This window comes from Hippopotamus amphibius, chromosome 4 (genome assembly GCF_030028045.1).
Source record: "Hippopotamus amphibius kiboko isolate mHipAmp2 chromosome 4, mHipAmp2.hap2, whole genome shotgun sequence".
Lineage (NCBI taxonomy): Eukaryota > Metazoa > Chordata > Mammalia > Artiodactyla > Hippopotamidae > Hippopotamus > Hippopotamus amphibius.
In genome coordinates, this window is record NC_080189.1 from 106,608,734 (window position 1) to 106,634,094 (window position 25,361).

The following is a 25,361-nucleotide window of genomic DNA, read 5'->3' on the forward strand; positions in this document are numbered from 1 at the left end:
TAAATAACATTATCTGGGAAGCACTTCTAAAAGAAGAATTTTTTAATTTTTTTCTTTTTTTTCTTTTTACTGTGGACCACATCAACTAGTTAAGGGTACAGCTGCCCAAGGATGTTCCCTGAGAATAAATATCCTTGACAGGCCCGGCTCTCAAGGGGCCACCCCCTTCAACACCTCGGCGTGCTCAGTCACCCAGTCCCGTGCTCTCTTGCTAGGGCGGATGCGGCAGCATCACGCGTCTAAGAAAACATGACCACACTCGAGAAGGTGCCGGGCCGCTGGGATGGCCCTTAGCATGACTTCCAGGGACCATAGCAAAGTTTCATTCATTTATATGCAATTCAATATTTCTACAACATGTTGTTCTAAATTTACTTTCCTCAGAGGAAGAATGAAACTTTCTGAAAAAAATGTTTAACTTCTCATTCTGCTGTGGTGCTGATGTGACCACAGAACAATCCTGCTTAGTTTAACACACCTGAGGGCTGAGCGGGGCCACCTCCCTCAGCAAACGTGAATTTTCTTTCACTGGATTTTGCGTTTTGGTTGCTGAGGTCCAGCCAGTCCTTAAAGACTGCAAATTCTCATGAGTTAATTTGGAAACCAGCGTGGTGGGCTGTGTGCACCTATCAGGACACGAGCAAGTTTGGTGATTAAATGCACTTATGGACAGGGTGCTGGGATGCTTGAGGTGATGAAAAATGATTTCTTAAGAGTTACAGCAGTTTATTGTATATTAAAAGAGTCTGAAGCCATTTGAAGCTTTTAAAGCAAGGTGGAAATTTTAATGACTACATTTCAGTTGCGCCTCAAGGGTTGTGAGCGTGGAAGGAAAGAGTCGTATTTGACGGTCCCTGTGCGGCCACTACTGGCCACTGCCGGCCTCATTCAGCAGAGCTGCCCCAGGCCCTGGTCTCTCAGCCTCTGAAATGAGGACAAAAAGCAGTGGGTTCAGGTCTGGGGCGACCAAGCCTCTCTTCCCTGTGTAACTGTAGGCACTGAAGCAGGGGCAGGGAAAGTGACTCTGCCGTATTTGCTCTAGATCCCTGGCCTCTGCCATCTGAGAGTCTCAACTCTGGGAACTTGTAGTAAATCTTCAGGACATTAATTAAACTTTCTACTGTTTTAGGAGGTTTGTTGTTGTTATTTCAATTTTAAGCTAATGTTTCTGCCTAGGTATCTGTGGTTGTTGTTTTATTACTAATGTGCTTCATGTCTTAAACCCATATTAATATGCATACTAAACGCATATCTGAAGTTTATTTTACCATAGAATCCTTCACATAGCCCTGAAAGGTATCGCTGTTATCCCTGTTTTATACACAAATAAAGGGAGGTTCAGGAACTTTAAAGGACTCTCCTCGATCCAGAAAGTCAGTGAAGAGCAGAACCAAGACACAATCAAGTCAGGCTGGTCTGACCCTAAACCCACAACAGCGGGATCTTCTGTTTTAGACTTTCTGTATCTTCCTCATTCAAGAAGCCCACGATTGAAGAATAGTGGAAACAGGAGAAAGAGTGGGAATAAGTAAATCGCTGAAGCAGAATAAAACTGGGCACCAAGCCTTGTGAGGTTAAAAACCGGCGTGGTGCCACACTCAGCCAGCTCACAGCCCACCAGTTTCCAGGCCTGGGTCACAGTGCACATTCCCTCCGTGGAGAAATGGAAACATCGGGCTGAAAGGCAGGGCTGGTGGAGAGCAGGGGTTGCTGGGACCACCTCCAGCTCAAATGAAAATCCAGAGCCGGTGTCAAGTCAAACCCAGTTTAGGATCAGAAACAGTGAATCTCCGGAAGCCAGCATTCAAATTCCAAGGCACCGAGAGTCCTCTGTGCCAACAGACACAGGCTTCACTAGCCAAGGAATCCTTCCAAGTTATTAAAGAGGAATGGATTCAAGATGCACCTGTGGCAACAGGATGACTGGAGAATAGGTCAGGCTACCTGGCAGACGCGTGAGGGGTCCCTGTCCATCTCCCTTGGGCCTCAGCAGCATAGGCACCTGACACACACAGGGGCGACAGACTGGGAGAGAGCTGCACACGGCCGCATCCTAAGGTAGAGGATGACCTCCAGAGCATGACGGCCAACAGCGCTGGGCCTTCCAAGAGTGGGGTTCCCAACCCATGATTCAGGGGTGGGCAGCCAGTGCTTGGGTTGAATCTAAGGAGGGAAGAAGCCTGGCCCTGTCCAGTGGGCCGTTACCCTCGAAAGCACAGTTTTCTGTGTGACATGAATGGCCTCAGATTTTTATCTGCATGTCAATAGTAGGGCCTTTGGCTGCCAGAGCACGGGAATAGAAAAGCTGCTTACGTATCTAGTCTTGGGACATGTGAATAGAATAACAGGTTTTTACCCTTGAAAAAATAATTTACTTTGGAAAAACTTAGAATAAATTCAAATGGTATCTGAACGCCAAACAGTCAAATAGCAAAAAGAGACTTGGCTTGAGTCATGCCATGCAGAAGCCAGCTTCACAGTGCAAGGCAGGCTGAGCTCAGGAAGGACTACTACCCTGGTTCTATTTTATAGTTACCGCAGGCGGAAAATGAAAGGAATTCGGTGTTTTATTACCTTTGATCAATCAGTGAGAAGTTTTGCCAGTATTCAGCCAATGCAATCAATCCCTTCCAGTATTTCTCAAAACGCGATAATGGTTTGAGGATGTAAGGAAAGTCAACCAGCTCTTTCTTGGTCTTCTCGTCTTTTCCTGAGGTGCTGTTCTCTCCAGTGGTTGCGTTAATAAAAATTTCAAAAATGGGCTGAAACAAAGGGCTCAAGGAGTATGCCTTCTGAGAGCTGTTGAGGAGAAGCTCTTTACTCGCAAGAGCTACTCTACTTAACACGACCTGGACTGCTTCTTGCAGTTGTTGGTGAGTTTCCTTCTGAATCAAAGAGGTGTTAAAAAGCAAAGCTGTACTCAAATCACCTCTGGAGTCACCTTTCAATCCCCTGAAGGCCTTTACAACTGTCTTTACGGTTTTTAAAAGGTCATTTGGATACGGACCCAATGTCAGCAACGGATTAAAAACATCCTTGTCATCCTTCCGTAACTTATTCCAAAGTCCTGCTGAGATGAGGTCGATCACCGTTCTCAAGTAAGTCCCTGGTCCTGTTCTGTTTCGTGACAGTATTTCACGCAAAAACAAGATCACTTCACGAGTTCTTTTCCATTTTTTATCTTGAGGGAAATTATGAGTGGAAACTGGATTAGAATATAAAAAGTCTATGTGGTTGATGAGGTCCTTTACAGGAACTAAGCAATTCAGGATTTGTTCCCATAAATTGACAGAATCCACAGAAAATACTTGTGTCCCATTATTAAATGCTGCTACGAGATGTTCCACGTCTCCCAAATTGATTTTCACAGAAGTTAAAAATTCAGCTATTTCTTTCCTAATACCATAAAAATCTTTGGACTGGTTCACATATGTGAATATGCTACTAGATGACATATTGAGAATATCAGAGTCTTGAGAAATATTAGGTTTGACTCCAATCATCCCAAAGGCCAAGTCAAGAAATGGCATCAACAAGTTATCTATATTTTCCAATATTAAATGATCTGCTTTTTTCAAAGTAATCATTTCATTGACAACATTTCGAACACTTTGCTGCAAAATGGAATAAAGAGTGTGCAACAATTTCACAGTGTCATTGACAGTGGGGACAGAAAGCGTTTCCAACACGGTGGCCACCTTTCTTGACGTTTTCTTGGCCAGCTTAAGAAGGTCCACAGTGGTGGTGATGGAGGTGGCAAGACCTCTCATTTCCACACCGTTATCCACCAGCATGGTCAGAGTTCTAGACATTTCCAAGAGGGGGTCCAGGGTACGACTCTCTCCACCGGCTCTTGAGATAACTCCAAGCAAGCGCCTGGTAATTTCTAATGTTGCTCTGTTTCTAAGGGGGAATGAATTGTTTATGAAGGAAAGCAAATGGGTTAGATTAGCCAGTATAACTTCCTGGAGGGCAGGGTACAGGGCAGGGAAGTCCTTAATAGGAGAGTTTGAAAGAGTGTCCATGAGCTGTGCTAGCTCTGCTGAAGTTTCTCTCACAAGGCCAAGAGCTGACCTGAGATCTTGATTGAGTTTGAAAAGGTCCTCAGAACTGTTCATGTGAGAAAGCAACTGACTCACCACTACAAGGAACTGCAGATTATTTCCAGTCTCATTTTTCACTGAGGTTTCCCTTAGAAGAGTGTGGAATAAATCTCCCATGAACTTCAGTGCTCGATGATTATCAAAATAAAATTCTCCATTGTCTAATGTAAATGAGCTTTTGATTAGATGATACATGGTCTCGTTTAAAGCTGAAAAAATGTTCACCAATCTGTCTTCTCTCATGAAGGTAAGAAAACGATCCAGCTTCAAGTTTTCTAGAATTTTATCCTTTGGAACAAAACTGTAAATATATATATATATTTTTTTTTTAATTTCACTGTTAGTAATGAAAAGATTGAAAACATACACAGTTGACCCTTGAACAACCCAAAGGTTTTAGGCACTAACCATCAGAGTAGATAAAAATCTGTGTATAACTTTGCAGCCAGCCTCTGTGAGCAGTTCCACATCCACAGATTCACCCAACTGTGGATCGGGTGTTCTGCGGTACATATTTATTGAAAAGATCCACGTATAACTGGGCCCACGCAGTTGTTCAACGGTGAACTGTAGTGATTTTTTCTTGCTTTATAGTAGCATCATTGGAGGATAATACTGACTGAAATGTTGAAATGCTCAAATACATTCCAGATGAAAATTTATATTTTGTTGCCAAATTATGAAGAGTGGATGGATTTCACATATAAATCCATTGCAGTGCCTCAGACCTAAGAAATTAAAAGGCCACACACTTTGCTTTTAGAAAGGAAAGGAGCGTGAGATTGACCATAAGGCAGCTCTCGGTGTGGGAGGGCACGTCCTTCTGAATGCCCCAAGTCCTCGTGGGCCCTGTGGCATGGTGGGGGCTCTGTAACGTGTCAGCTAGGCTGGGCCGAGGGACCGCCCCAGAGCCCCTCTCTTATGTGTTTCTGGTCTAGCGGGCTTCACAGGTGATTCACTCATGAGAGTGCACGATGGCCACTCTGTAGCACCGCAAACACTAACCCCACTGCTGCTGGGGGCTGGGGGAATTTACCAGATGTGACTGAAGACCGCAGTCGGTCAGCTTCAAGTCAGTAAGAAGGGATGCTGCCCCAGGGAAGCCTGCCTTCAACAGCCACAAGGTCCTCGAGAGGGTGAGGACCTCCCTGACCCAGCGACCCACCCGCCTGCGCAGCTGGATACCTCCTTCCCCATCACCTCTCCCTGCCCCACCCCCCACCCCAGCCGCCCCTGCGGACGGGAACCTGCGGCTCCTGCCTGTGGGATTTAGCTTGTTTCCTAACAGGCTGCCCTACTGACTCCGGACTCACTTAGCCAGCCCCCAAAACTGCGGAAGCCAGTCCTTGTATTAAATCTTTGCTCTGGTTCTACTCCTGAGGTTGAGACATCATAGAATAAATTAGGACCTCCCCCCAGCCTTTTCACTGGCAAGCTTCAAAAGGAATTAAAAAATAATATATGAAAAAACGTAATGTGACTATCAGTTTTAAAATGTTGGAGTTGTGGCAATTCCAAATATAAACATCACAGTAGATTTATTGGAATGAAAACATTTAAGCCCTTCATTTGTGATTAGACAGTTAATGCGTCAACTGAAAATATGACCATGATATATATCCACGTGCATACATAAAAACAATTTTTCAGTTCCATATAAAATAGAATTTTATAATTATTTTCATAATCCAAAGCTATAATAAAACAAGTGATTAATTGCCAATGGCTACGCTTACACATCTGTTTACTAGTTACATGACAATCTTCAAAGTTCTTTTACCTTGATGTTTACAAAATGTTCATTAAGACAAAATTCACTTCAAAGATCATTCAAAGCTGTTAGTACAAGAGCTGCCATTGACATTTATAAACTCAAGGAAATAAAGTGGATTGTAATGTATAACTACAGGCACTACACAAAGCAAAAGTTAAACTCACCTCATCTCTGCAATGACATCTCTGAGGAAGCCTTTCAGCAGAAGAAGTACACTGCTCCCTGAATTTTCCTTTAGTACAAAGGAGAAGAATGTTTTCAAAAGCTTTTTCACGAAATCCATTATGCTTCTTGGAGGGAGAAAGATTCTCTCGCCATTTTCTGACTGTGTATGGTTCAAGGCAAGGTTAATGAAATTCGTTATCTGAAGGTCAGTATCACTTAAATTTGAGGCTGCTTCTTGAGAACTCTCAGCTAAGTTATTGATTGAATTAATTAGGAAGCTTTCAAAAAGCAGCTGAATGACTGAGAAATTAGTTACTTGTTCTTGGTTTAGCAGATGAGTAAGAAGGGCAACATCAAAATTGTCTTCTCTAGAAACATTTTTGAGATTACCCAAAAAGGTAGCAATATCTTCAGTCAACAAAGCTAAATCTTCAGTTGAACTCTTGTTAGCCACAAGGAGAAATAAAGTTTCTATCATTTTGGGGTAATCTTTGTTTGCATATTTATGAAACCAGTTTTTTATGGCCAATAAAAAATCTTTAATAACTTCTAATGTCTTCAACGATGAGGAATCCAGGCTTTCCAAAAAATGGGCAAGCGCCAAACTTAGGTTTTGAAGAGCCACTGAATTAGTAATTTGCATTTCTTTGTTAATTTCAGAAAGCAGGGGTCTGATACTAAAGTTACAGGTTAGATCTTTCATGATTTGTTCAAGCTTAAGCCATAGTTCTTCAAAGTTGTAAGTTTCTCCACTTTTTTTAATAAAATGTGATAGTGCTTCTAAACTACTACCTGTAAGGTTTGCATTCAGAAATGTCATGAATGGAGAGACTACAGAATTAGTACTGTTTTCTAGGCTCTCATCCCTAGAAAGCATGTTTATTATCCTTTCCAAATGTAAGGAAATATTATTTAGAACAGATGATCCTATTCCTTCCTCAATGTTAAGGATCCTGTTTAAACCAGCTAGTTTATCAAGAAGGTTTTCATCTGATGTGACTTTTGTAAAGTTGACATTTTTTAATTTTTCTGTGATTTGCAAAGCAACTTGCTTTATGGGACCACCAGGACAAAGTTCAGAGATACTGCCATTGCTTTGATTTCCAGAAAATGAGACAAATGGTAACACCTTATGCCAAAATTCTTGCACAGTTTTCTCAAGTGAAGTTTTAACATGGAAGACATTGGACAGCTCTAGAAGAATGGAATTCCAGTCCATTAATTCATGAATTACACAGGCTACTTTCCTAGTTATTTCCATCTGTGAGCTTTCATTCAAACACTGTGAATCTTCACCTAGGGGAGACAGGTGGAGGTGGTCAAGGATACTGGCCACTTTGCTGTAGAAGGAAGGAGACATGAGTTTGTGGGCATTACAGGCTTCTGACCTTGGGTTCTGCTGAAATCCAGAAGTTGTGTGATTCCAGCACCAAAACATAGGGAGACAAGTTAAAGCCTCCGAAAGGATGCCTGGTTGATCTGATATTAATTCAATCGTGTCCAAAAGAGTTTTTATCACAATAGCGAAGTCTTCTTTGGTGACATTTGAAAGGCTTATGCCATGCAGGAGTGTGAAGTTATAGACATCCTTGAGGGCCTCTGTGAGGTTTTTGTCGCCCATGCCCCGCAGGAGCCTCATGGCATGAGGGAGCAGGTGGTACACATCAACCACGGCTTCAGCATCCTTTTTAGGAAGCAAACGTGAGAGCCTCAGCAGATGGTTAACACTCCAAGAACGTGAGCTGTCGACAAATTTTTCCATCAAGTCAACAAAGAGGCTGACCCACAAATTGCCAGTACCTAACCTACTGACGTTCTTAAAAAAATCCGTCAGGCTTTCACTGATTTGTTCAAGCTGGTCTACTAGCAGGTGTACGTCTGTTTTCTTGACAGTGAGCAGGAAAGAAGCTACCTTCTTTAAAACTTGAAAATTACCTGGCTCTTGTGGAATATCATGATAAACTGAAGGTGTTAGGGCATTGAACACATCCCTCACGAGTTGAATACTGAGACCCGCACCTTTCATTACTTCATGTGAATTTACTTGGGATAAGTTTTGGAGATCGTGGGATAAATTGGAGGCAAGGTAACTAGCTAACTGATAAAATGCCCTGCCTAAGCTCGGTATGTCCTTCTCTTTGGGACTGGTAGCAAATATGTTTAAATTTTTTTCAGTTTTAAAAGAGGCGCTATTTTCCAGGATGTTAGGGAAAATATCTTTCACAAGTATTTGAATTTCCTTCCCCAGAGCTACTAAATGCAGCCAAATATTTTGAAACTGATGAGGCATTTCATCCGACATTTCTCTGGGTTTTAGAATTAATTCAGTAAAATGTTTCCAGTTGGATTGAGGTACCAAATCAAAGTCTCTTGTTAAGTTGTTGATAATCATCCTTACTTGGTTTGTGGAATCATTTAAAAGAGTTAATAAAATCTCAAATTTTGGTAGCTTTTCTTTTCCAAAGACTGCAGCGAGTATAACATTTAGAGAGTCAGTCACATCTCTTAAGTAAACATTCACACAATTTACATTTGACATCTCCAATGAACAAGAAGGCTCCATCGCTGTGTTCAACATCCGAGTAACAAGCTTCAAAGCAGAGTCCACTTTGCCTTCCACAGCTCTGAAACTCCTCAGGACACCCTGAAGGTGGCCTTGTGAAAAACGGGAGCTGTGCCTCGCACACAGGCGGTTTATGGCGTCTACCCACGCAATGCATCCTTTCAGTCGGCTAACCGCATCCGCAGAGGAAAATGTGGAATTTAACACGGACAGAATGTGTAACGTCCGCTGTGAAGAATTAACATCTAAGAAGCCATCTTCCAAAATAAACTCAGTAACATTTTGGAAAATGTCAGCACAGGACAATAAATCTTGGTCATGGGACACATTTTTAAGAAATAATATTGTGTCTCTTAGGTTGGTGATGACACTTTCAAACAGCACTTCATAATCTGTGAGGTCATTTGAAAGAAAGTGACTCATCAAATGCACGTTTCTATCTCTATATGCTGAAGTATTGCTCAACTCAATAAAAATGTCGAGCAGGGAATATAAAAACTCTCTGCTCGCATTTGTGTTGAATGGAAATGACTTTAGCTGCCTCAGGGCGGTTTCCATGGTGAAAAGGGATTTCTCCACTTGGTCCAGGGTAAGCAATTTTACTCTAACTAATCCATCACCCAGTGCTACCCAGAGATCCCTGAGATTCAGAAGATCATTCCAATCATGAAAGCCATCAGCCTGAGTTACATTTTTAAACAAGTTTAACATGAGTCTGGCAGGGTGATGGGTGGGAAATATTCCCTGGCAGCTTTTAGGAATTTTCACATCACTTTCCAGTTCATCCAAAAGCTGAGAGAGACCAGCACTAAGAGGAGTGAAGACATTCGTGTCCAGCCGAAATATCTGAGCTATGTATCCACAGATTTCGACCCACGTTTGCAGCCACGAAAGGGTACAGTGAACAGCCGTAAACTCGCGGAACTCACTGCTGTTTTCTGAGAGGTTTGAAAGAATCTGTGCCCATGGGAGAATGGATGAAGACCCCTTATCTATTGAATAATTCGCAGAAGAAATGCTTTTATTACCCAAAACAAAGCATTCATTACCCAGCAGGGCTTCTGCTGAGACATTGAAGAGTTGGCTCACATACTGAAATAAGGAATTACGAAAACCTTCATCCACCATGAACAGCTGTTTGAGGCCTGTCAACGTCGCGTGGATCACTCCCATTGCTGGGCCCTCAGTAGACATCAGGGACTGGGCTTGAACCTCCAAAAAGTTAAAAATTGAAAGCAACTTCTGGCAGTAAGATACTTCAGAAATTTCCCCAAGGACCCGTGTTGTCTCATATAAAAATGCAAACACTTTACTGATGTTTTGGAAATTAAATTGTTTTGTGACATCCAAAATGTGTTTTGAGATTTGTGTAAGGAAAGAGAGCAAAGGCTCTCTCCTCTGAATGCTCAAGAATTTATAAATATATTGGTAAAATGAAGAATAAATCTGCAGAAGTAAAGCCGAATCTTTGTCCTGGAAGACATTTAGATATACGTGAGTCAAAATTTTACCAATGTCCTGCTTCTGTGGCTCAGAAAGGGCTAAGAAAAGATCAGATGCGTTCCTCATAGCATAGACTGTGCCCACAGCTTCTAAGGCCTGTTCCTGCCTCAGAAATCCAAATTCAGAGAGACTATTTATTATTGCTTCACTTAAATGAACAAAACCCATTTTCCTGGCTGGCGATTGAGGCCAATCTGAATGGAACAGCTGGGGAAAGTTAAATCTTTTCCTATGAATCCTCTCGTTTCCTGGATCAGAAAAATTTACAAGTGGAGACGAGATTCCCAGTTCAGCTCTTTCTCCTTTTGAAATGCCATGCATCCACAATGCCTGGAACTTGGGATTCATTCCAAAAAGAACTAATCCCATAAATTTCAAGATATTTCTTGCTTCCTTCCTTATCCAGAGACTTTCAAGAGTTTGCACTTTTTCCATCATCTCTTTGCCGAATTCCAGAAGCTTCTGAGCATCAACCCCGGGTGTGTCTCTCTCTAAACTTGCTAAATGATTTATCCACAAATGACTTGTATTTAGAATTGTCTCAGGGAGAGATGGGAGCTTGTGGAATTTGGGAACACTGGATGAGTTGAAAGGATTAGGCAATAATAATTTCTCCAAAATTTCCATAAAAGATAAAAGGAAGTTCATTTGCTCATCCTCAAGGGGCTGCAACTTCTTTTCCATCATTAGAAGTTCCTTTGTGAAATTTAAGACCCTACAATATTAACAGAACTGTTTCAGTATCAGAAAAAATAAATTCAAGACAAATTCAACATCAAATTTTTAGATAATAGATTCGTTTACAGTAAAACATAAATGAAATATTTACTAGGCAATATATTTTCCCAACAGGGATTAAATTAATGAGAACATCTGAAGATGTTTTAGAAATCTACAATGCAATTGCATACATTTAGCTTAGTCTGCTTCTTGCACCAAAAACAATGCATTTTAAGTTACTTTACTCAATGAGTTTATATTCATGATCATTAAAGATAAGCTGCTATTTAGGCCAGAAGAATCTTAGGATTCAATTCCTTATTATATCTCAGAATGTCTTGGCGACAGAGGTTGTCTAAATGGCGAGATGGTTTGAAACTGCCCCTGTATGATTTAAGGACAAGTGATTTCTCATTCTAGGAAGTGACTGCAATACTCTTGAAACAATGCTGGAGACTTCCCTGGTGGCGCAGTGGTTAAGAATCCGCCTGCCAATGCAGGGGACACAGGTTCGATCCCTGGTCCAGGAAGATCCCACACGCCTCGGAGCACCACAACTACTGAGCCTGAGCTCTAGAGCCCACGAGCCACAACTACTGAGCCCACGTGCTGCAACTACTGAAGCCCATGCGCCTAGAGCCTGTGCTCCACAACAAGAGAAGCCACCAGAATAAGAAGCCTGTGCACCGCAATGAAGAGTAGCCCCTGCTCTCTGCAACTAGAGAAAGTCTGTGTGCAGCAACAGGGACCCAATGCAGCCAAAACAATAAGTAAGTAAATTAATTAATTTAAAAAAAAAACAACGGTGTACTTCCCACTATCAGAAACTCATCATTTTAGATGGTATACCTCCCTTCCAGGTATTTATTTTTTAAATAAAAAGAGTTCTCAAAAGAGCAGCTTGGCAATTATGACGAATCCACACTCCTAACGGCAGTCCTCGCTTGAAGAAGCTACTAACTGCTGCTGACTCAGGAGCTACAAGTCCACTTCTGAAACCCCTGGGGCCCTGTGTGTTTCAGACCTGAGAGAGGAAACCTGCGCTTGTGTCACACGTGCATCCATGGCTCCTCCACCAGTGGGCATGGGGCAGCCCTTTATCAGCTGACACTTCTGCAGGGAAACCTCAGCACAGGCTCTGTGTGAGGGGCAACAGACCCCTTGACACTTAAGTCTGCAGAATGAGCTGCAATGCCAATATAAGAAAAGCTTCAATTTTCAGACTTTTTACGATTTCAGAATTGTGGATACAGGATTTTGACCTGTACTGGCTATTAACGCCCTGAAGGGTGAGTTACTTTCTAAACCTCCTTAACTCTGTAATCCCGTTGCGTAACACAGTCTGGCACAGAACACAAAGAGGATGGATCAGGCGGAGGAACGGTTTTCCTCTCTCACAGCTGAGGTCTGAGAGCAGGAAAAATACAGGCTTAGTTTACGTTATTAGTAGAATAGAGAGCAGCTAATCTGAACCACAGAACATGGAAAAATTCCATCGGGAAAGAGAAAGACTCATTATGAAGAATTCGATATGAACCTTACTTAGATCCAGCCCTCACAACTGCATTATTGTTCGAGTAGAATGCAATGATCTTTTTCATTAGGAACTGAGAGGTCATGGAGCAGTAACAGTAGGATGAGTAACAGCCGAAGCAGAACTAGTCCTACTAGTAGAGATGCTGCTGCACATGTGTATGTCACTTTACAACTTATAAAGCACTTCATGACTATAGTCTTAGTTCATGCCTGCAACAGTCCTTTGAGGTACACGGCATTATTTCCAAAGAAATATTTCAGGACTTTTTTACTTAGCAAATACAAACTGCTATTTTATGGCAGGAAGTGGATTTGGGCCGAGCTTTCTCATTTCAAGCTCAGCTTTCTTAATATTATTTGTACTTATTCATTCACCCATTTAGTCAACATCTAGGTATCTAGCACCTACCGTGAAGGAGACTATGCCAGCTGCTATGGGTCTACAGATAAAATTCAGCATGCCATTGGAGCACATATAGACGAGTTTCATTGCTGCCTCTCTGTGTTATTAAATAGCTGAGACTTTCAGGAAAGAGAGGCGTTATAAATCCGACATGAGCAAGGGGCTGATTCTCCAGAGGGTCTATCCCCTCCCCTTCCTCCTGTGCCTGTTCATAGCTGAGCTTAAAAGTCTCCCCAGCAGTGATGAGTCCCAGGTCTAGACAGATGTTGTGTGGTGCTTCTTAAACTCTGGCGTGCACCAGAACCACCTGTAGAATGTTTCATATCTACAGAAACCTGGGTCCTACACATAGGCAAGATTTAGCACACCTGGGGCAAAGTTCAAGCAAATTTCACAGATAAATCTGACCCATTCCCAAGTTTGAGAACTATGGCTCTGAGGCAAAGCTCTGTCCCATCACATCCCAACACACCCCACAGACAATAAAATGTGCTCTTAAACTATACACAATATCCATAATTATACATAAAAACATCCATTTCAACACATGCACTGAAATAGCACAGTGGTATGTAACCCGGCAGATTCAGCTCCAAAGACCACTTCTCTTCCAAAAGTCTCCAGAACAACCAGGCTCTTAAATCACTGATCCCAAGTCTAAACTCTAAGCAACTAGATAAGACTACTTTTCAAAGAAAGATTTTATTTGGGGAGTATTTTATAATAAAATATGCTCTTGAAGGGAAGTATTATTACCATAACCTCTTTCCTTTCAAAACCCATGGAAACATGAGTTATACATTCTATGAAACAAATATTTATTGAGAACCGAATACATATGAAGCACTGTATCGATAGCTAAATCAGGACCTCACATTTTAAAGCAAGTGTCTCCGATAATTAAGTTTTGTTTATCATCAGATAATAGTTAAGACAAGACCTAGAAGTTGAATTCTGAACACCCACCTCGATATGGAAGCTATTGGAGTCTCGATGAACTTATTCAAAAATGTGAAATAATTATCACCGATAATTTTCCAATCCATGTTTTCTTCATAACAAGGAGATTCCTCAGAGAAAGCTAAAGAGAAAGGCATTTCATGTATTGATCTTGAGTTGCATATAAAAGTCACATCTAGTAAAGTGAGAAATGCTACAGCGTTTCCGTTAACACAGATGAAAATATAACAAGAGAGGATTAGAAGTCCTTCTAATTTGACTTCCACTTTTGACCAAGATGAAGTGCCACTGGCCGTCAAGCAGTGTAGGACAGAGACCCACGAAGAAATGGCAGAAAATAAACACGGCGAGACCGTCCCCGCCGTGACTCAGGAGGCAGGAACAGAGCTGGTGGTGTCCTGAGTAGAGGGGAGGAGGTTTAGGGTCCGAAAGACAGGAGAGGGTCACAGGAGACAGGAGCAGAGCTGAGGAGGCTGCCCAGGAGGCATCTGCTGTCTGCCTCCTCCAAGTGCTCAGCTGAGGAGGAATCGATCCATGCACATGAAGGGGCTCCCTGAGACCAGGGAAAGAACTACCCAAAATTAAAGATAAGGGACCAGCGATCATGCAGGGCCAAGAACAAACTGTGTTCCCCTTAACCCGACTAGAGTGATCCACGATTTGTTAGACCTTGAGGAAAAGATGCAAAAAAGGGTCCCGGACTCAGTAATGGAATATTTACAACCACTCTGAGCACTGCTCCAGCCCTGCCTAACAAATCTTAAAAGCAAGACCCTAAAGAATCAAAGTGTTTCAAACAATGTTTTTGATAACATAAGAAAACAAAATAAGCAAAAATAAGGCTAAATTCACAATATTTGGCATTCAATCAAAAATTACCAGGCATGCAAAAAAGCAGGAAAGTGTGACCCATCACTAAGAGAAAAATTAATCAATTAAAACTTACCTAGAACTGACAGAATTCGGGTAGAATTAGTAGAGAAGAGCATTAATCACAAAAAACAGTTTATACTATTTAGTTTACACTACATAGTTTAAATACCCCAATGAAAAGGCAGAACTTGTCAGCTCAGATAAAACAAGAACCAACTATAGGTTGCATGTAAAAAACGTAGTTTAAATAAAAGACAAATAACTTAAAAGTAAAAAGGTGGAAAAGACATACCACGCTACATTAATTAATCAAAAGGAAGTTTTCAGATGAAATAGATTTCAGATGATAATATCATTATTATTTCATAATGATAAAAGCATCAACTAATTGAGAAGACAATTCTAAGTCTTTGTGCACATTATAACAGAGCTTCAAAACACATGACACAAAAATTGATGAAATACAGGATAGACAAATCCACAATTATAGCTGGAGATTTCAACAGTCCTCTGCAAATAACTGATAGAACAGGAAGACAAAAATATCAGTAAAGATATAGATTTCTTGATCTAATTGATGTTTGAAGAACGCCCCACCCAACAACAATGTTGTACGCATTCTTCTCAAAAGCAATGGAACAAAAAAAAAAAAAAGCAATGGAACGTTTTCCAAGGTCGAGCATATTCTAGGCTATAAAAAAGTCTCAATAAACTTAATAGGATTAAAGTCATACAAAGAATGTTCACTGACTAATTATTCTAGAAATCAGTAACATAAATATAACGGGAAAACCACAAATACTTGGAAACAAATAGCTCATATATCAAAAAAGAAATCAAAAGGTAAATTAAAAAGTACTTTAAAATTAGATGAAAATGAAAGTACAATATGCCAATATTTGTAAGATGCCACTAAAAAAAGTACTTAGGGAGAAATTTATACCATTAAGTACCTATACTAGAAATGAATAAGGGTCTCAAAGACCTCAACTTCCAAGTCAACTTCCAAATTAAGAAACTAGAACTAAAGAATCAGTTAAACCCACAGTAAGTGGAAGAAAGAAAATAATATAGATCAAAGTGGAAACTAAGGAAATAAGAAGAAAAAAACATTAGGGAAAAACGAACAAAACCAAAGGCTACTTCTTTGAGATCAACAGCACTGACAACAAGAAAAAAGAAAGGCACACATCACTGATATCAAGTATGAGAGAGGCAAAGATTATGCAGACTCTGTAATATTAAAAGAACAACACTGGGGGGCAGGGGCGCCAAGCCTCCGTGCAGTAGAGAATCCACATGCAACGTATGGTCAGCCCTGCAAACCACATGCCTCATATCCGCATCTCTAGATTCAACTAATAGGAGATCGAACGGTATTGTAGTATTTGCTACCGAAAAACATCCACACGCAAGCGGACCAGTGCATGGCAAACCCATGTTGTTTAAGTGTCAGCTGTATCATGAAAAGCGTATGACACTAAATTGGACAATGCAGATGAAAGAGAAAAATTCCCTGAAAGACACAATCTACTGAAGCTCATTCAAGAAGAAATAGATAATCTGAACAGCTCTATATCTATCAATACACTGAATTTGTAGTAAAAACTCTTCCCACAAGGAGAATTAAAGGCCCAGACGGCTTCACTAGTGAACTCTACCAAATGTTTGAGAGAGAGACACTAACTCAACACAAACTCTTCCAAAGAAACTGAAAAGGAGATACTTCTTGTCAACTCATGAGGCCAGGATTACCCTGATAACAAAATAAGACAAAGATATTAAAAGAAAGGAAAACTACAGTCTAATACCCCTAATAGCACAAATGTAAAATGTTACACAAAACTTTAGCAAGTCCAATAATATATGGAAAAGATATATATCTTACCAGTTGGGATTTATCCCAGGTATACAAGGTTGTTTTAACATTATATATATATTTCAATAGCACAAAAATATTAAATATTAAGGTTTCTACAGTAAAAACTACAAGTTGTTAAGAGGAAATAAAGAAGACAGAGAGATATACTATGTTCATGAGTCAGAAGACATTATTATCAGAAAAAAAGTCATTTTCACTAAATTTATCTATAGATTCAACTCAATCCTGGTTAAAATTCCAGCAGAATTTTGAGAAATTGACAAGCAGATTCTAAAATTCATATGGAAATGCAAGTGACCTAGAATAGCTAAAAAAAGTTTTTTTAAAGAACAAAGTTGGAAGGCTTACTCTCCTTAACTTTAGGACTTACCATAAAACTATAACAATCAAGATTGGATGACACTGGTGTAAAGATCGACGAGCAGATCACTGGAACAGAATAAACAGTGCAGAAAAAGACCCACATACTTGCACAATTTGTTTAACAGAAGCACAAAGGTAATCAGTGGAGAAAAGACAATCTTCACAACAAATCTTTCTGGAAAAACTGGATCTCCACATGCCAAGAGATAAAATAATAAGATCTGATATGCACCTACATCATATACAAAAATTAACTCAATGCATCATAGACCTAGTTTGAAACCTACAGCCTATTAACCTTCTAGAAGAAAACACAGGCGAAAACATCTGTGACCTCAAGAGTTAGCAAAGATTTCTCAGCTACAATACCAAAACCATGATCCACTGGGGGAAAAAAAAAAAGACATATAAAACTTGATCAAAATTAAACATTTTGCTCCTGGATGACACTTTTGATAAAAATGGAAAGACAAGCTTGAGACTAGGAGAAAATATTTGCAAAGCACATATCTGATAAAGGGCTTCTATCTTGCCTTTACAAGGAACTTTTAAACTCAATGATAAAGAAACATACAGCCCAATTTTAAAAGTGGGCAAAGGATCTGAATAGACAATTCATGGCTAAAAGTACACAGATGATGTATAACCACATGAAAAGATAGGTGTTCAAATCACTACTCATAAATGAGAATGAAATCCATAACGAGACACCACACCTATAAGAATGGCTAAAACTTTCTAAACTGACCATACCAAGTATTGGCAAGGACATGGAGGGATCAGAACTCTGGTAGAAAGGGTTCTGGTCAAAACCGTTAAATGGTACAACTTCGAAAATCAGTTTCTTAAAAAGTTACACATGCAACATACCATATAATCCAGCCATTTTACTTCTAAGAGAAAAGAAAGCATATTTCCGTTTAAAAAAATTGTCTGTGAATATTCTTCACAGGTTTATTTGCAATAGCCAAAAACAGGTAACATCCCAAATTGTGAGTCATGTGAACAAATAAACAATCTGTGATACACCCGTGCAACAGAATACTACTCGGCAAACAAGAGGAGTGAGCATACCACCACAGGAGTGGGGCTGAAACTAATTTATGGAAATTACTAGCAAAGGGAAAAACTAACAGACAGTGACTGAGGGCAGGTCAGTGTTTGCCGGGGGACCGGAACAGGGGCTGGGTTGACAGGGGAGGGATTACAGGGGAGCAAGAGGAGGCTTCAGGAAGAGGGGGGCACGTTCCCTCTCTCAACTGTAATGACAGCTTCATGGATACATGCGTCGGAACCTAATAAACCGTACACTTTAAACACGTGCGATTTCTTGCATGTATCAATTATGTTTCAATAAAGCTGATTTTTTTAAAGAAAGAAATCCTTCTAATTTAAGCACGTAATTTAACCTCTCTAGCACCTTTTTCAGAGGCAAAATTACATAAAACTTGCACTTTTTACACTTCATCGAGTTCCCGCTGCAATAGACTGGCTTATGTATATATAAATTTTATAAGTGTTTAAGGGGGGGGAAAGGTGGTAACACGCTTGAAAATCAGCACAGGTGTGTGATTAATATCAGATTTTTAGCATTAAAGCTAATGCTACCAGAAAACCAAGCCATATGGAATCACTTTTTTAAACAAAAGAAGGAACAGAATCCACACAGGGTGAACTCCGTGGCCGCTGCCTGTGGTATATGACTACTCTGGCATCATTTCTGTGGGGAGAAGAAGGAACCAGGGTCTATGGCGACTGCCTAGAAGTGCTGCACTAGGCATTTCACGTACATTAGCTTACTTAATCCTCATAAGAACTCAGTGAAGTAGGCCATATAATTTCTACGTCGCCACGGAGAAAACTGGTTGCAGCGGGGGGCCAGTCACCCACTCAGTAAAATCCACGTCAGAAGCAGGGCTTGCTCCCAGCTCCGTGTGCCTGCAGAACTCGCACCAAATAAGCAGACTGAGTCGTGCGTCGTCCGCACGATAAAGCGTCACTCCACGACTTACATACTTAGAGCAGAATCCAGTTACTCGAGTACGTAATTAGTATCTCTGTTATAGACAAACAGCACTCTCATCATGTGCAGTTGGTTTTGCTTTCTGCAGGAGGAAGGGGAAACACAGAATGTATAACCAAGAGGTGAACGCTGATCACCAGGCTGGTTCTGTTGCCCCGTATGTAAACCAGAGCGCCTCGAACTTCCACATGCTGACAGATCACCTGGCTGTCGTCCTAAAGTCCACATTCTGACGCCATAGCTCTGGGATGGGCCGAGGTTCTGCATCTCTAGCAGGCCACCAGACAGTGCTGATGCCGCTGGCCCAGGGACCACGCTTTGAGTAGCGAGGATGTAAGTGAATCAGGTGTATGTAACTCCTCCAACACAGGCAGTAAAGGGCCCAGAGCCCACGCATTTCCCCGGTTATTATTCACCCCCAGCGGTAACTACCCACCTTCCCACGTGATGACACAGACTACAGACCTTACAGTCACTATCCAAAGCCTTAAAATCTAAGTTCAGTACAGAAAGATCTGTGAGTCTGATGTGAAACATGACGTTATCAAAATGTGTGGAATAGACACAGAGCTTTGCATACGGAAAAATGTATAGCCCTAACAGCATATATTCGAAAAGAAGAAAATCTGAAAATCAAGCATCTAGGAAAAAAACCATCAAACTAAGTTTACTAGAAGGAAGGAAATAAAGACAAAAAGAGAAATTAGAAATGGGAAACAAATGTACAGTACAAAACCACAAAACTCAGTTCTTTGTCAAGAGGAGTTACATTTTTGTAATGGAGCGTGTCTGGGCAGAGGGGACCCCCTAGCAAGGATCTGTCCACGGGGAAGAGGGTGGTCAAGCTCACAGCTCCACACGGAGGCCTCATGGATTTGTGACCTACTCCAGGAATACAGTCTCCTTGAGCTGCAGTATCCTCGTCTGGAAATGAAGCTGTAATGTCCCCAACTCACAGGCTGCATGAGGACTGAATGAGGCAGTTCACACAAAGCACAGCCAATGTGTGTGATTATCAACGCTGCAGGACTTCAGGACCTGGGCCTCTCGCTGATGGTGAGTGTAAGGTCTGTAGTCTGTGTTTCTGGAAACCACAGAACTGGGCAAGGCGGTAAAGCAGGACGTTAACACGTAGGATGAGCACGCAATCCCGGAGAACACGGCCAACCCGCTGGAGAAGCCAGCACAGAGACCCAGCGCCGCGGTACGGGCACAGAGCCTGGTCGTGTGACCGCAGCAAATGCAGGGACCTCTCCTTGGGGGGTGGGGGAATCTAATACCAAGACCCAGAGAGATGGGGTCTCTGGCAGCCCTGAAGATCAGTTTGAGGAGGAAGGAAGGAAGGGGTGTCAGGTGGACAAGGCCACAGAAAAAGGAAACCCCATCCCCATGCCCAAACCCCTAAGTCCAAGGCGCAGGTGCTCCAAGGAGCCCACGTAATACACAGGAAACCAGGGCGTGGGATCCCCGAACAGATGGAAACACACACCTGGCTCTGGACCCGGAAGAGGCTGACTCAGAGATGCAGGGATGCCCCGCCAGCATCTTCCCCAAAGAGAGCGCCTCTGGGGGTGGGGTGATGGCCTGTGAGCCCTGCAGTTTCAAGTTACGACGTTCTCATCTTAGGGATCTGGGGAGTTGAGGTTGGCAAGGAGCGAGGGGAGCATCCTCCACCGGGTCTCCCCGTGGCAGGACGGACGCGCTGCTGGGTGGTGATGACTCTGCACAGTAAGTATTTATCGGCCACGCCAGGACAGCTGAGAGAGACAGCAGTGACCGTGCCAGGGCCCACGGCTCATGCAGTAAATGCAGGAATCTCCCGGCACCCCTGCTGGCCGGCTCCACTGTCAGTCTCTCCACTCACCAGGATCAGCATCTCCCAGGGAGCTGTGTTGCCACGGTGAATGGGGAAAACACCCACATTCTGGAGTCAAGACCACCAACTTACCAGGCGGACTGTTCCAGAAACTTTCCTGTTTATTCACGTATCGGGCCACTTCACAAGTCTTCCTGAGGAACCCCATGAAGGCTTTCCAGGGGTCTGTTTGTTCTAGGAACTGTCGTGCTTTCTCAAGCGTATGAAATACCCTACAATGGAAAACAAAATTTAATAATGGTTTTCCAGAAGACAGTATTATGAACTCATCCAAATACAAATATATATAAACGTCTGGCAGTCCAGTTACACAGGAAATTAGGATCTTTGAACGTTTTCTTAATATATATTTATTTATGAACTTCCCCACCCTGATTTGCAAAATGAGAGAAAATCATTTATGGGAATACATAAAATATAAGACAACAGGAGAGGAGAAAGGGGAAGAAAAATACATTCCCTATTTGACATGTGACTGTGAACGTCCTAGAAGCCAAGGAGAATGGAAATTTGTCACACGTACAATTCACAATTGATAAAATAAAAACAAGGCAAATTTTCTGGAGAACCACAGCTCCCAGGAGAGCCACTCGGTGGCATTCTGGGTGACATGATAAACAACCACCATGGACTAAACAAAGGCCCTAGATTTCCTGTGAGATTTAAGCCAATGGTTAAACTTTCGAGGGACTCTTTACTATTTTATATTTTGTAGATGTTTTCCAAGAGTACCAAATAGATTAATCTTTTTAAAATGGAAAAAAATTAAAGGAATGGAAGGAAGCAGCGGGAATCCTTTCAGTTACCACTTGTTCAGAAGTTTTCCATCCAACAGGTACTTACACTGTGGAGAAAAGCTGGTCCATACAGTCGCTGGGGGAGACCTCAGGCCCCAGGAGCCGCGTGCAGGGCAGGCTGGCTTCCAACAGCTGTGTCCCCAGGTCCTGCCAGCCCGGGGCATCCCCCGGTGTTGAAACAGGCATATGTGTGTGTCCAGTAATGACCTCTTGCAAATGACGATTCTTAAAAGCCAGAGAGAACACCACTTGTGGCACATAAAGCAACAAAACTGTGGGCACCTGTGATGCAGCCTTTACATGTCCTCACTCAGCCAGGGTCCCTTTGAACTGTGCCCCACGGGGCTGGGATCACCGGGTCCTGGTCCTGGACTTGAGTCTTGTTCAGGGGAACGGACCCCCACGTACAGCCTCAGGCAGCCATAAAGCAGAGCGTCCAGCCCATGTGTCTGTGTTGGCCTGTCCCCCACGTGACCCCAGTGGGGCAGACCTCCCAGCACCACATCCCTGTAACCCCCTGCCCCCCTCACACACACACACAGCTCATCGAGGCTGGTGGGCCTGGTACCCCCGGGCTGCTGGAGTCACACGGACAGCCCACAAGGCGCGGAGAGACCTGGGACTCAGAGGAGAGAGCCCCCACCCCGCCCCCCGCCCCACGTCCCAGCTGCACCCCAGAGGCCAGCAGAACCGCCTCCAGGGTCATGAGACGCCATGTGATGTTCTGAGTTAACCCGCTGCGCCAAGGGGTTCGTTAGTGATGAGCAACCTAAACCCCGTCAGGAAGGCTGCCTCACTGGCACATAAACACACACACACAACCAGCCGGCAGCGCCGGCAGGTCCTGCGGGCCCTGCTCTCTGGGCGCCATGGCGTCGGCTTTGCAGATACAGGCAAACTCGGGTGGGCAATGGCGCCAACAGACGACGGTTTTCACACCTGCACGTGCTTTCCCTCTGCCTGGCGCCCTCCAGAGCTCTTCTTGCTTCCAGTCACCTGCCCTCATAAGGGAGGATTTCCAGCCGCCTTCCAAGCACCGGAGCGTTCCGGCCTCCCCGGCCAGGGCAGCGCACACCCTTCTGCACACGACCACGCGCAGAGCAAACGTGCGGAGAAAACGCGGGCTGACCCACCACGGCCCTACCAGCGCAGTTTACAGTTCACTAGTTCATCGTTTCACTCATCTTATTTCACGGTTTATAGGAAAGAATATAAACATGAAACAGGTGACACTGAGAGTGAAATGAACTACAACAAGATGAACGTAAACGTAACATTTAGCGCTTGGTAAGAAAAGTGAGGGCTGGACTTGACGCGGTCCTTTTCACTAAGTAATTCCCAACACCCTGCAGGCCTACACTGGGGTGCTAGGCGGGATGTGGGGAGAGCATGCCCCCCAGGGCCTCTGGCCACTAGAAGCTACAGCTCGGCCCCAAGCCAACTGCCCACCGGACAGGCTTCCACCCGCTGCAGCATCTGCAGCTCGAAATGGAGCAGGACAGGGAAGCTGGGCACAGGGAAGCGGACGCGGCCTGGGGAAAGTTCTGGGTGCTCTTAGGAAAACCTGTTTAAGGTCGTGTAGATATTGGCCAGGCGGGTGGCACACAGGAGGGACAGGGTCCCGGTACAGCTGCATCGTAAAACTGCGGCTCCGGTATGAGCATCTGCGGTGAATCTACCTCAGAAACAAGACCCTGGTGCCCGGAAGAGACCAGATGGTGGGTACTCACCGCGTCCTCCACTGCCCCAAGCAGCTTGTGTACAGCACTGGCCTCACTGGAGGAGTGGTGACCACAGGCCAGCCCCCCAGGGGCCCCCTGGATGCCGGCGACCCCGGGACGTGGAGGAGCTTCCGTCTGCGAGAGGCGTCCATTCAGGCACAGACCCGTGGCGTTTTCCTTCATCAGCAACTAAAAGACACATGAGAGCCAGAGGGAGCCACGTGGAGAGAGGCTGGGATAAGCTCTCCAAGAGCCCGACCTCGGCAAACGGAAGCCAAAGCTTTAAAAGAAAGTTCTTCGAAAAGTGCCTGTTGTTCTCTTTATTTTGCCAGCTCCGTTGGTAACAGGAGCTACAGGAAACGCAACCTGAGCTTCTCGAACGTTCTATGCAAATTGTGTTTTTTTGATCCTCTGCTGTGCTTTACCTGCTTTAACTCTCCAAAAAGCATGTCCTTCTCCAGTTTTGATGGGCCAGGCCCACCAGGTCGAGACTTGTTAGCAGAGGTCTCGAGGCGAACGAGGATTTCTGTGGGATGGGACAGACAGGTTACCATTCACCCCAGCGGGCTGCCCCGCGCCTGACTCCACATGTGCCCGTGAATCAACAGCTGAATCCTGGAAGCAGGCGCTTCAGCCACCTGACCTGCTATCAGACACCTCATGTGTCCCTGAGGAAATCACCGCAATTCGGGCTCCTCTTTCTGCAGACGCACGAGGGTGAGGCCACAGCCCCCTCAGCCGCCTCACTTCCACCCCCTGCACCGTGAGAAGAAGCAGAGCCCCCGCTGCCCATGCAGACAGCCACCTCCGAGACCACAGTCACGGTCAACGTCCAGGAAGGGCGTCGGGCAGACGAGGGGGCAGCTCTGCCTCTGATGTGGATGCTGAGGAGCAGGGAGGGGCAGAGGGGGACAGTGGAGGGCACGGCAGGCCGGGTCCCAAGAAAGAGCCTGTGCAGGCCCCGGGGCGGCTGTTCCCCGGGGGACAGCAGGATGTGGTCTGCAAGGAGACACGCTACTTATTCAGCCGGGAAGTGCTAGATTTGAAACACCCCCAGGCACCATCACCAAGCGCTGTACGTGTGCACAAAGTACCACACCTCCAAACCCCATAGGCGTCAGGCTTCCACTCACTCCCACGTCAGCCCTGATTCGAGTTGGGGACAGATAAGCGCGGCGCTAGTTTACCTCGGACAAGGTGCAGATTCTGGGCCACCATGCTCCTGAGAGCCGCATCAAGCCGCAGCAGTCCTGTCAGGGCCGGCCGCGGGGGCAGCTCCCGGAGGACGTGCTGCAATTTCTGCAGATGCAGTAATCTGAGGGCAAAAGTGAGTAAGCGGAACGTAACGGAAAACAGTTCAATATGCCTCCTCCCACGGGAAAATATCCCACAGCTTCGGAACTTCACGGACCAAAGTCCCACGTCCCCACGTTCATAGAAAACCAGGTTCTTGACAGACTATATCACTTGAATCCTCTGATTTGGGGATTATTTTAGGTACTGAATATGGATTAAACACTCCCTTTACCCCAAAACAGAGAAGCATGTTCCCAGTAGCAGGTAAAAGAGGCGAGGGTTAGGATAAAGTTTCAGGTGGGATTTAAAAACATTCGCCATGGGAATTCCCTGGTGGAGCAGTAGCTGACTCTGAGCTCCCAGTGCAGGAGGCCTGGGTCCGATCCCTGGTCAGGGAACTAGAGCCCACATGCGTGCTGCAACTAAGAGTTTGCATGCACAACTAAGGAGCCAGTGAGCTGCAACTGAGGAGCACACATGCCACAACTAAGACCCAGTACAACAAAATAAATAAATATTTTAAAAATTAAAAAAAAAAAATTTGCCATGAAACCTGCAGTTACCAGAAAATATTTCACACAGAAGCATGTTTTAAGAGCATTTCAGTGTCCAGACAGCGTGTGGCGTAGTCCAGGCTGCCTGGCTCTGACCAGACTCCGGCCCCCGACAGGTGGCTCCCTGAACAGGCCCTGATGGATGACCAGGGGCGGCTCACGTTCCTCCAGCTCTGGGTCAGGCTGGGGAGGAGGATGCCTGCTGAGTAGCTTTGGTACTTAGAGCAGGAAGTGGTCACTGGCGCCCCT

The 25,361-nt window shown here is 43.9% G+C and overlaps 1 protein-coding gene across 1 annotated transcript in view; it reads right to left on the reverse strand.

Moving 5' to 3' along the window:
* Positions 1–25,361, reverse strand: part of ABCA13 (ATP binding cassette subfamily A member 13) — a 324,555-nt gene that overhangs the window by 249,249 nt on the left and 49,945 nt on the right. The window contains 8 exon segments of the mRNA XM_057732590.1: positions 2,575–4,404; positions 6,042–10,823; positions 13,734–13,848; positions 20,817–20,956; positions 21,588–21,766; positions 23,272–23,451; positions 23,688–23,788; positions 24,450–24,577. Coding sequence (XP_057588573.1) covers positions 2,575–4,404; positions 6,042–10,823; positions 13,734–13,848; positions 20,817–20,956; positions 21,588–21,766; positions 23,272–23,451; positions 23,688–23,788; positions 24,450–24,577 — 7,455 coding nt within the window.